General features: G+C 36.7%; 1 protein-coding gene across 1 annotated transcript in view; it reads right to left on the reverse strand.

The window, feature by feature from the left end:
* Positions 1–13,010, reverse strand: part of LOC126162653 (probable multidrug resistance-associated protein lethal(2)03659) — a 316,093-nt gene that overhangs the window by 11,443 nt on the left and 291,640 nt on the right. The window contains exons 24-25 of the mRNA XM_049919291.1: positions 12,205–12,334; positions 3,750–3,860 (exon numbers count right to left, since the gene is read on the reverse strand). Of these exons, the coding sequence (XP_049775248.1) occupies positions 3,750–3,860; positions 12,205–12,334 (241 nt within the window). The remainder of the gene's footprint in view (positions 1–3,749; positions 3,861–12,204; positions 12,335–13,010) is intronic.

A 13,010-nucleotide genomic window follows, 5' to 3' on the forward strand; every position in this document is an offset into this window, starting at 1 on the left:
TATCTGTATGGAGTGTAGCCATGTATGGAAGTGAAACATGGACGATAAATAGTTTAGACAAGAAGAGAATAGAAGCTTTCGAAATGTGGTGCTACAGAAGAATGTTGAAGATTAGATGGGTAGATCACATAACTAATGAGGAGGTATTGAATAGAATTGGGGAGAAGAGAAGTTTGTGGCACAACTTGACTAGAAGAAGGGATTGGTTGGTAGGACATGCTCTGAGGCATCAAGGGATCACCAATTTAGTATTGGAGGGCAGCATGGAGGTTAGTATTGGAGGGCAGCGTGGAGGGTAAAAATTGTAGAGGGAGACCAAGAGATGAATACAATAAGCCGATTCAGAAGGATGTAGGTTGCAGTAGGTACTGGGAGATGAAGAAGCTTGCACAGGATAGAGTAGCATGGAGAGCTGCATCAAACCAGTCTCAGGACTGAAGACCACAACAACAACAACTTCTAACATTTTGATATAATTCCCACTTTGTTCTACATGATATCTGTATCCCACTAGTCAGACACCCAGGCTGCCTTTTACTGTTAGTATCCCATTTAAAACATTCTAATGGAAAGCAACTCTCAAAGAGCATGAGATGTGTTAATGAAAGCATTATATTTGTCATCTATGTTATCGGCACTATAAGCATCCTGCCACTCTTACTCCTTGATGAGTTTTAAATAACTCCCTATTGCTGTTGGATTAACTTTCCAACATAGTTTGTAATTATATGTGACATTTGTTTGAGTAGAAAAGCCTTTTAGTGTTAAAATTTGTGCCTCATTATCTGAAAGGTCATTCACCCTATTACTAAGGGAATGCCCATCAAGTAATGAAGAATGAACAAAAATATTGTCTATGGCTCTGCTACTGTTCCCCTGCACCCTAGATGGAAAAACACAGTCTGCATCAGATCATATGAATGTAGGAAGTCTACCAACATCCTTTTTCTTGCACAATCATATGCAAAATTAATACTGAAGTCACCATATATAACTAATTTCTGGTACTTCCTATAAAGTGAATCAAGATCCGTCTCTAGCTTGAGCAGAAATGCTCTGAAGTCAGAGTTAGGGTACCAATAAAAAACAAAAATTAGAAGTTTAGTTTCATTAAATTCAACTGTCCCTGCACGGCATTCAAATATCTGTTCAGTGGAATGCCGTGAAATGTCTATGGGCTCAAGTGGAATATTGTGCTTTCTCTCTCTCTCTCACTAATCTCTACCCTGGTAAAGGAAGCCTCTGAATTGTCAAATTATTTAAGTGGTGCTCTGATATACCAATAATTTCAGAGTCAACATCTATGAGCAGTTCACTAACTTTAATATCTCTTATATTCTAATGAAATGTGCTAATTCCTCCTTTACTTGGAAACATGACATGCTCTGAAGGTGATTCCTTAGTTAGAGGGACTTCCTCTAAGCAGGCATACCTATCAGCTGACTTCAATCTAAAACAGGTGCAGCTCTAACACCAACTACCACAGGAATTTTTCCATTAGTGATCCCACCACCTTCCAATACAATGTCAGCTATAAGCTTTGCCAGCCTTCCCTTCCCAAACCTATTGAGATGCAGGCCATGCCTAGTGAAACTCGATCTACTGATAGACTCGACTGGCACCACTGCAGTATGACACATGTCCTCTGCCATCAGTGCCCTCTCCAGCCCCATTTTAATGCACCTAACAGCGCATTAAGATGAGGCCAATCATGATGCTGAAACAATTGCAAAAAATGCACATTAGTGCCACCAGTTTGAATAGCTATCTTTACCAGGCCACCACCTACATCATATTCTCCATCCCTATCAAGACTGTTCCCTGCTCCACCCACTATCACTACCTGACCCTCCTTCATAAAATTCCTACATAACTCCCCTATGCTGTCAGTCACCAGAGCCAACCCTGCACTAGGCTTCACAATGCTGGTGACCTGGTACTCGCTCTCCAACACTTTCTGCAACTGCTGGCTCACACATCTACCGTGTGAACTACCTAGCAGCAGAACCTTCATCTTTCTGTTAGACTTTATAACTGACTTAGGGCTCCTATCTGCTGAGGACTGCTTCATGTTTCCTACACTTACAGCTACAAGAGGATCCTCTCCACTCAACTCTGACAGTTGGTCAAATCTATTTCTTATACACAAAGCACAACTGTCTGAACACCTCCTCCTCATAGTTGCCTTCTTGTCAACCGCCAGTTCCCATTCCCCAGCACCCTTCACACCCTCAGCCTGTCTAGTTCCTCCTTTGTGTATTGTAACTGCACCTGAAGGGCACAGATATTACTCTTCTGCTCCTCTATCAACTTATTTTTACTACAGATTCTGCATTCCCAAGAGAGGATCTCACTAGAATACCCACTGGCTTCCCCACTGCATTCCCCCCAATGAAAATACTTTGAACAAATCACACACCGTAACCCACTTCTCACAAACCTACAACAGAGCCCACACTTCTCACTCATTGTACAATTTTACAATTACTGAAAATAACTAAACATCTACGTTACCTAGGTTCAGTTTCACCAATAGAACTATTTATAGAACTAACAATAGCAGTCTCTAAATTCTCTCTCTACTAAGAAAGAAACAATTTTTGTTAAACTACTAAACCACAAAACTAACATTACATCATCAGCAATCAACACATCTACTTATTAGCAAAATGTAAAATATACTAAGAATGTGAATGTTTACATACTGACTAAGAGAAAAAATATTAAAATGTAATTCACACTGCATTCAGCATTCAGATACAGTATGAACATAATGAACAATTTATATTTTCAGATACAATCAGAGAATCTAGCAAAGTTCATATTACATACAGACAACTTGTATAACCACTGAAGTACATGTTTCACAGTTCTAAAGTTGTACTGATACCCAAGCTACCAACTTTTTTGATTGATTTTTACATACTGAATTCAGGAAAGAATAAGACTTGTTTGGATAATTATTTCATTTTGATAACTCGATATAATGACATGAAACAGTAGTAAAACAGTAGTAAAACCAACTGATTTGTATATAAGTACAACATAACTTCTGCACAATTTCAGTGCAGTAATGTGTTCACTGAAAATTTGTGTGTGTGTGTGTGTAAGTATAATCTAACTTCTGCACCATTTCAGTGCAGTAATGTGTTCATTGTAAATAAGTATTACAGTAGTTGTATTATATGTTTATTACCTTATAAATAAATAAAAAACTTTTTTATTTTAAATTCAGTGCATTAGTATTTGTAAAATGACTCTTAGTGTTCATTAAAAAATGACGATCATTCCACTTGGGACCCGTGGAATGGTACATTAGCTTATTTGTTTTAGTTATAAATATTTGTCATGTATTGTTGTTTTTCTGACATGTTCCACATCCTGGAGGACCTCCTCACTACGGATCAATTGGAATGAAAGTAAATCTAATCTAATCTAACAACATATGAAGACTGTGGTCAGCTGATAATGTTGATAGTTGTATGCTTTGTACTTAACAGTAAGGAGTGTTAATGATTTGCTTCCCAATCACCGTTTTGTATTGCCACTTGACATAAAACCACAGTGTGCAATTTAAATGTCAAAAGAAAGACATTTAAGGACAACCTGAAGCCAAAGGAATGTCTAAGAGTCAAAGACACTCTTTAATTTCAGCTACAGCTTGAGTTGTGGCCTGTATATTTTTCATATATATTACTTTTTCAATTTTCAGATTAAATTTTTGAGTTAACAGCTTTTTAATAACTTACTTCCTCTGCTATGATCTTCAGCTCTTCTGAGACAACCTTGCCTGTTTGTTCAACCATACTGTGGAATATACCGTTCTTGTCACTGAGCAGGACATGCGGATGGTCAAATTCCTGAAATTAGATTCAGTAGTACGTATCACTGACAGAAAGAGTACAAAAAGAGAATATTTGTTGTTTGAATCAGTGAGTTGTGACAGTATAAGACACAATATTTCCTTGTAAATAAAGAGTATGATATAATACTTATGAAATGTCATGAAGATCACTGGTTTTTTCTCATACTGCACAAATATTTTACAGGACTTTCATTTGTCACAACACACTAATTCCACTAACATGAGTTATACAGGGTGGTCATAAAATGTCTGAAAAGCTTGTAGTGATGTTGTAGGGAAAGTTGTACTGAGACATAAATGTTAAGAAAAAAATTCGATACGTTGTGCCGTTTCCAAGTTACGTAGCTTAGAAGCTAGCCAATTAGGTCGTTTCGCGCTCAGATTCAAACAGCCTAGAAGGGGCGGTATTGCCAAATGTATTCTCCATGTGGTTTGCTCAAACTGAACAAGAGAGCAATAAAAATACGGGAAAATATTCACCTGTAGCAGGGATCGAACCCAAGACCAACGGGTCAGCAATTCCGTGCGGTACCATTTACTCTATGACAACATCCGACTCCAATCGTCTTGGCCTGTGTAGTGAACCTTTATCTGCTTGTCATTCGATCACCATCGGGAAGTGTATGTATGCAGTCGATCTTTGTTGGAAGCCTTAGCTGTGAAGGTACATGGAAGCAGGTGTGACAGAACAACAACGGAGGTAGGCTTGACACACATGTAGTGGTAACACAGCATGACATCAGTACTCCTTCGAGAAATATGCTGATATGCATTTAGCATATGGTGCTGTGGGTCAAAATGGACCGCAGGCTCGCAACATTTACAACACAATATTTCCCAACCACGTTATTCCGTGTGCGAATACCTTCATAGCAGTTGACAGACGGTTAAGGGAGACCACAAGTTTTGCTGTAACAAATGTTGACGCTGGACGAGAATGCTATGTATGGAACGTTCAATTAGAAGAAAACGTTCTCGATATGGTTGCTAGAACACCTAGTACCAGCTCGAGGGCCATTGGTAATGCTTTGGGGGTAAGTAAAGTTATTCTGATGTTCTTAATGTATGCCTGCAAACCACACATGGTAAAATTTATCCGTTTGTTTGTCGCTACAGGTTTCGCATGCTGTAGTATTGGACATCCTACGTGATGAAGACCTATTTCCGTACCACCTACAGAAGGTGCACGATGTGGTGGAAGGGGACTATCCCTCTCGTTACTAATATTCTGTGTGGCCTTTAAATAAATTTAACGAATATCCGCATTTCAAAAGGATGGTGTTGTGGACAGACAAGGCATATTTCACCAGAGAAGGACCATTCAACTCCTGAAACAGCCACATTTGGACGGATGCAAACCCGCATGGTATTTACGTTAAATCATATTAGCTGAGGTTTAGCATAAACATTTGAGCAGGTATCGTGGGTGACTGTTCAGTGGGTCCCGTCCTACTTCCCCCCCCCCCCCCCCCCCCATTTAAATGGACAGACTTATTTAGCATTCCATGAAAATGTCCTTCCGCTGTATGTAGAAGATGTTCCACTGGCCAGAAAAGAAGAGAATGGCAGCATTTTTTGCAACTGATGTTGGATACAATGCACAAGAGTCATACAGTGAGAGAAAATGTTTTTCATCTGAAAAGAAAGGTGCATTGGTCATTGGCAGCCTTAAATTCTGTCACTGTTTTTTCATCAGTCGAAATCAACATGCAGCTAGGCATTCATTTCAAAAATAAGTCTGTTTTATTATTATTATATAATATTATTATTATCTGTATTATTTATTTATTACTCAGCTTCAGCTTCCTCTGTCACATCTGCCTCTCCTATTATTTTAATATTATGGAAGCCAAAATGTTGCTTGAAGTAATCAAACCAACCTGAGCTGGCCAAGATAGGTGTTGGATCGACTTCTTCCTTTTGTTAAATTGGCATACAAGGTCTTCGCTTTAGCTTGGATAGTTGTTTCAGGCAGAGCCATGCACTATTGGTTATGATGCCCAGTCCACTGGCTTAGCATTTTTTCCATTATTTCCATCATTTTTCCAGCAAAATTTACTCATTTCAGTCAGAGTTAAGTTAAATGAAGATAGAGCAGTTTTTCAAATTGATCCCGTATGTCATAAATAGTTCTCACAGTGGTTCAGTAAGTACCAAAGCACACTGAATGTGTAGTGATACAAAACTTCTAACCTTGTTTCTACTGAACATGACCTCCTTACACAAATCTTTCTTTTGACATGGACACCTTCTCTCCTTTACCCAATGTTTTAAATACAAACCCTGTCAAGTGTTCTACTGACCTGAAATGATGATTCATGTGTCAACAAACACAACAGAAGGTGCATGGTGAGGTATGCTGACGTATTAGTGCTTCCACATACTGTTAACAGAATGCAACACTGGAGTTAAAACTAAACTCATGTATATGCAAGAATGTGGATAATGAATGTGCATATAATGGGGTCTATCTGTATGTATCTGTAATGTGTAATAAAGCAAGTATGTATCCTATTCTTCAACATTTCTTTCAAATTGACCCTATACTTTAACTGAGTTTAAGCTAAAATACTGTGTGCATCAGGTTTGAAAATTTTATGCTAATCTACAAACTGAGCTTTTAATCTCCAACTGTGCAAATATAGGTACAGTTTCCTAGCCAGATGTAAGACATTATTCAGTCAGAATATTATGATACAGGCATACTGTGGGAATGAGAAAGTCTAAGTCACATGAAGGGGATGCGACAAGTGTTGCTGATATTGAGAAATAATGGGGAAAATGGGAAAAACTGCTGATTTCATTTACCCTAATGAGGGCAGAAAGTTGTAGCATCAAAACTGAAAATAAGAATCACGTAAATTGCAAGGCTTATCACAAGCCCACATCCTGCCATTGTGAGCATCTAGTAAAGATGATTCTCATCTCTGTCTCATCCCAGAATGTGCCCACTGGATGTGTGCACATGTCATAGAGTGTAGCAGATGGCAACCTGTGGCATATATGGCAGTATAGTACTGTGACAGAAAAACACAGAGCACACCATGCAAATGCTCATAGGTATACCATCACTGACTGAATAACGTTCTCAATTAAGAGACATGGGCAGTCATGGTTGAGATAGCTGATTAGGTGAATCACCTTTCAGTTACACTGAGTTACAGTTCTCTTGTATTTCACATGGTCTAAAAATATATTCTCTGATTTTTACTACAAAGTGAGAATGATGAAATAATTTTTCTCTTATATGGAAGACTACTGTAAATTTGTAGCAAGCTATTTGTAGTGTAATTTGTAGAAATTGATGTCTTTACTGACTGGACACAGAATTCTTCTTTTTGTCTTCTATCACCTTCTTTGATATTAAAGTTTTTACTTATGTCATTTAAATTATTTCAAGCATATTTACAACTTTCTAGTATAGATAGCCCTATACAGTGGAGCAGGAAGAGTGATGACTTTTCAAAGAGGGATTTGCAAAAATCTGTTGCCAAGAATATTGCATTGCTCTTACACTTTTTTTCTAAGTTAAGAAAATGACTAAACTAGGTGACATATTACCACAAAATGGGCAGAGTAGGCAATTCAGACAGAATGAAAGTTGTTAAAACAAAAAGTAACTTCTAGAGCAAGAAGAAGAAAATAACAAGAGGGATTGTTAAATTTACAAGTAAAACATAAATGTTAACAGTGATGGTAAATGCAAATATAGTACTGAGAATATTCTCTGATAAATTCCACAGAGTGCAAAATGAAGTCATCCAGGTATAAATGAAAAACTGAAGTAAAATAAAAATGGGATAGGGTGTCAATTATTTGAGATGAACACATTGCCCTTAACAACAAATAAAACTGAGACATGTCAGTGACTGTGAGTTTATTACTATTTCCAGCAGATGATTTGGAAGTTTCAAAAATCATTAAGGAACTAAAAAATAAAGACACAGATGGATTGGACAGAAAATCAGCAGACATGTTTAAATATCATGTTAAATATCTTACAAAGCCTCTGACATGTTGATAAATCTAGTAATGAAAGAAAGAGTACTACCAAAATGCCTAAGGAGAAGCAATGTAGAAACAATATTTCAAGGAGAGGATAAAGGCTACCCAGGAAACAACAGAAGCATAACTATTTATTACACCTGTTCAGTCTAAAATAGCAGAAACAGTCATTAAGGACAGAATGATAAATTTCACACTAAAATTGCAATGGCAAGTTTCATACCAAAGATAATTGGATCCCTGGATGATCAAGAAAAGTATCTAGTGTACTTACACCTTTCCAAAGCTTTTTGTTGTGTCTTTTCTCCTAGAGAAACCACAAAGCTATGACATAAGAGGCAAAGCTTCCATTACTATAAAACCTTTTCTTGAAAACAGACAGCAGTGTATAGAGAGAAAACATAAATCTGGAAATATTGAAAATAGTGCGTAGGTTACACTGATTCTCTGGTGGTAAAGCATGAAGTAGCTCAGGGTTCAGTATTGGAACCTAGATTCTTTATCTTGTATATAAATGACATGCTCTGTGCTATAAATGAAAAGATGCTCATGTTGCTAGTGACACAACTCTACTGGTGTGCAGTGACTTAGTAAAGCATCTACAAAGGAGAGCCAGGGAGGACATGCATATGGCAGAAATATATTACAGAGAAAAAAAAAGAAACCTGTTCATAAATAAAAAGAAAAAATACATGCACAGAAATTCAAACAAACAGAACTAACAACACAGAGGATTTTATTCTTTGCAGTGGGGAACCAGACGTAGCATAATTTCCTAGGAAGAGAGTTGGACAGACTTCTGCTATGGGCAAAACCACATTAACAAAATCTACTCAAATATAAATTCAAATATATTTTGCTGGGTACTGAAACTTAACTCAGATCATATTTTAGACATTTTCTGACATCCAGAGTGTAAAAAAAGCTATTTGTGTCTTACATCTTGTGCTGGAGAGGAGCAGCAGGAGGAATGGCATTCCGGCCTGAGATGCTACAGCTGGCGGTCATGTGCATGAGGAGTACTTGCTTGTGCATGTGAATGGTGTGTGTCTGACTTTTGCTGATGAAGACTGTGGCCAAAAGCTTTTTGTAAGTGTCTTTTAATTGTGGCTGTCTGCAACTTAACATATCTTCTTTATGGTAAGTAGCAATCTGTCTTTTCCTACATTGTTGATATTCCTACCTGGAATTTCCATTGTTTGATTTAACTAAAACAAAAGATGTTTATGTACACTTTATTATTTTTTTATGCATATAATATAAAAGATGCTTCTATGAGTTTGATAAACTCATTTCAGATTAGAAGAAGAAAGATTAAAAATGGTGGTGGGCCACATCATCTAATAAATACAACAAATACATGAGAAGTGAAGCATTTAGCAACTGTTAGAACTGAATCCACAATTTGCTCTTCATGGCAGAAGGCTTTGGTACAGGCTGACTTCTTTAACACTTATAACAATGAAGCAAGTATATTTTGTGAATAAACATCCACTGACTGCCTATATTTTGGTTTTTATATTTTACTTCTGATAAATATTAGGAATGAATCTGAGGTCTAATCTACCTGCATTTTTATTTTTAGATTTCATTTTCAACATGTATCAGATATAAAATCTAAAAACTGAAATACAGAAGGCTGACAAACATTTATTCATAAAACATATAACTTCTATTCTCTCTATGCGCTGCATGAAAGTATTATGGATTCCTTGAAAAATTTTACAAAGTGTTTCATTTTTTGCATCTCTATTGCTATACTCCTAGTGTGATGTGTCCCACAAACTTCTAATTTCTTTAAATTTCTCCAGAAATGGAGTCATTAAAGTTTTGTCTGTTTTGCACTCTGTCATGAATGATAGAACAGCATTTAATCCCATAAGCAGTGACAAAAGATGAACTTTTCTCAGGTGGTTGGCAAGACAGCACTACACATGAAAGAATTTGTTGGGTGAGTATTGGAGGAGATCAGCTTGTCAGGTGGTCATACTTGACTGACATCATAACAAGAAAAGTTGGTTGGTCGGTTGGCCAAAGTGTCTACATACATCCAATATGTCAGTTGGTCGAAAGATGCATGTGTAGGGGCCTTAAGTGGTATTTTGTCTTTGGTTTTGTACACTGTAAAGAAATATTTCTGTACCAAATAGCATACTGTAACATAATCACGTAAAGGCTGTTATAGTTGCAGAGGTACTTTCATTATAAAACATATTTAAGATTCTTAATGATACAAAAGTAAAAAAAGTAGTGTGATGTATGTAGTCATATTGTAAATTCTGTACATTTGTCCTAAACAATGTGAAAGTATTATGCCCATATACAGGGTGTTTCAAAATGAATACGTGGGTTTAAAAGCTTTGTGGTATTTATTACATTCAATTTATAATTATAAATAATACATCAAATGAAAGAGCAACTCAAATAGTTTCGTTTGTATACCACTGTGCAAATGGAATACTATGGACCCAAAAGTGAGTGGAGGACATGTTGAGCAAGTGAGAGATTTTCACGAGTAGCCCCAAGATATCAGTTTGCTAGGCTAGTCCTCATGAACTAGCAGTTCTAGTGAGGTATGTATGGAGGCTTTTAAGGAGATACTTTCTACAATGTCCTTATCATTTGCAGTTTTTACAGACTTTACACTCTACAGAACATGATTTACCTGCAAATTTTGCAAACTAAATGTAACTTCATGATGATGAAGATCTTCAGTGATGAATCGACATTTCACCTTAGTGAAAATGTCACCACACATAATGTGCACATCTGGGGGTCACCAAATCACCACAGGATGGTACAGATGCAGCGAGACTCTCCTAAATTAAATGTTTTATCTGTCATATCCTGGCAGAAAGTTTATCAGTGAAGTAACTGTAACTGGTTTTCTTATCTTCATGTGTTAGTACAATAGCTCTTTTCTCAACTGGAAGAAGGTGAAATACAGAACTTTACTTGGCAGCAAGATGGTGTGCCACCTGCCTGTCATAACTCAGTATGCAGTTGGTTAAACAATGTTCTGCCTGACTGCTGAACTGGCTGCAAGGGGCCAGATGACAGAGACTGTTTTGTATGATCTCCACCTTCACACCCGATCCGATGCCATGCAACCTTTACCTTTGAGGGTTCATAAACCATCATGAGTAGTGTCTTTGCTACCAGCTGATCCAACTGCCTTTCGAAATAGCGTTGTTGCACTGATCAAGACATGGGAAGAATTCACATATCGACTAGATGTGTGGTGAATGGTGCTCATATTGAATGCTTGTAAGAAAAACTGTTTGAGTTGCTCTTTCATTTGATGTATTATTTATAATTGTTAGTTTAATGTAATAAATACTCCAAACCCTTAAAACCCGTATATGCATTTTGAAACACCATGTATGTACAAATATATTGAGCTGAGGTCAGAGCAGGTTGATAAGCCTACTCTGTCAAAGGTAGAAGGAGGAGTGTGTATATATTTTCTTGTTTTTACATTCATATGTAATGAAAAATATAACATTTATACATATGCTGGATGACATTCATGCAATGCAAATTTTCAGCAAATGAATATATAAATAAGAATAATTGTTCCAATAGAGATAAAATAATAACAAGTTACATTTAAATACTAAATTTTTCTGTAAGTATTGCTAGTAAAATTCCTGTTGTAGATACACTGAGTTTCAGTAACTAGTGTACATAAATTTATTGTGCTTGCTTTCTTAAATAAAAATTTGATGTATTTGGGCCTGCACTATAACTCATATTTTGTTGTAAGTTTGATGATGACTATGTCCACAGCCTTCATGAAATTTTTACATTAAATCATTCCACTTTAGGCTGTTGAAACATTACTTATTGTGATTGCAGTTTCGCAACATGGTCATTTTCAAACATTGTGGGTGTTGTAATTTAAGTGTTTAGATCATTATTTCACCATATTTCTAATGTGTATGGTATATAGACAGCAGATAAATTCACATCATCAAATACAACTTCTGTTACACAGCTTTATATTATTGAGTGCGTTACAACATCCCACAATGCTTGAAAATGACCATGTCTCAAAATTGAAATCAAATAAATAATGTTCTAACAGCCCAAAGCAGAATGATTTCATTTAAAACTATTTTGTTATATTCCATGCAAAGTTTTCTTCTTTCATTATTTTGTTGCAGCTCTACGACCTGAAGTAATGTCTACAACCAAAACTATGGACCACAACTTGAGCTGTGTCTTATATCCTATTAGCATACAATCTTCTGCATCCAAATCTTTAAAAAACATGAATTACCTCTTCATATTTGTAAAATAATATTGTCTTCTTGCTGGAAATGCATTCTTACCTTGAGTTTACCATTGTCCATAACTAGAACCTTATCACTGTCCATAATTGTATGCAATCGATGAGCAATGGTAAGTACTGTACACTCAGCAAACCTCTCACGGACTGTTTGCTGAATAAGTGAGTCAGTCCTGAAATTACAGTTATCATTCAGTCAAAATGAGATTTCAAAATGGGGGTACCTACCTAAAGCACATAAAATTAACTATACTTTGAAACAAACACTGATAAACTGTGAAATCCATTTGATCACATATATTACTATATATGTCGCTTTTGTACATTTGTGACTTTCACTATGAAGAAAAAAGCTATTTGCAGTCAATAAGTTGGTGTATGCATCTCAAAGTAAATTGGAAGTTTAGTGAATTCACATGGTTCACAGCAGGGATGGCTAGAGGACAAATGTAAGGATGTAGAGGCTTATCTCACGAGGGGTAAGATAGATACTGCCTACACGAAAATTAAAGAGACCTTTGGAGAAAAAAGAACCACTTGCATGAATATCAAGAGCTCAGATGGAAACCCAGTTCTAAGCAAAGAAGGGAAAGCAGAAAGGTGGGAGGAGTATATAGAGGGTCTATAAAGGAGCCATGTTCTTGAGGACAATATTATGGAAATGGAAAAGGAGATAGATAAAGATGAAATGGGAGATATGATACTGTGTGAAGAGTTTGACAGAGCACTGAAAGACCTAAGTCGAAACAAGGCCCCGGGAGTAGACAACATTCCATTAGAACTACTGACAGCCTTGGGAGAGCCAGTCTTGAGAAAACTCTACCATCTGGTGAGCAAGATGTATGAGAC

This window comes from Schistocerca cancellata, chromosome 2 (genome assembly GCF_023864275.1).
Source record: "Schistocerca cancellata isolate TAMUIC-IGC-003103 chromosome 2, iqSchCanc2.1, whole genome shotgun sequence".
Classification (NCBI taxonomy): domain Eukaryota; kingdom Metazoa; phylum Arthropoda; class Insecta; order Orthoptera; family Acrididae; genus Schistocerca; species Schistocerca cancellata.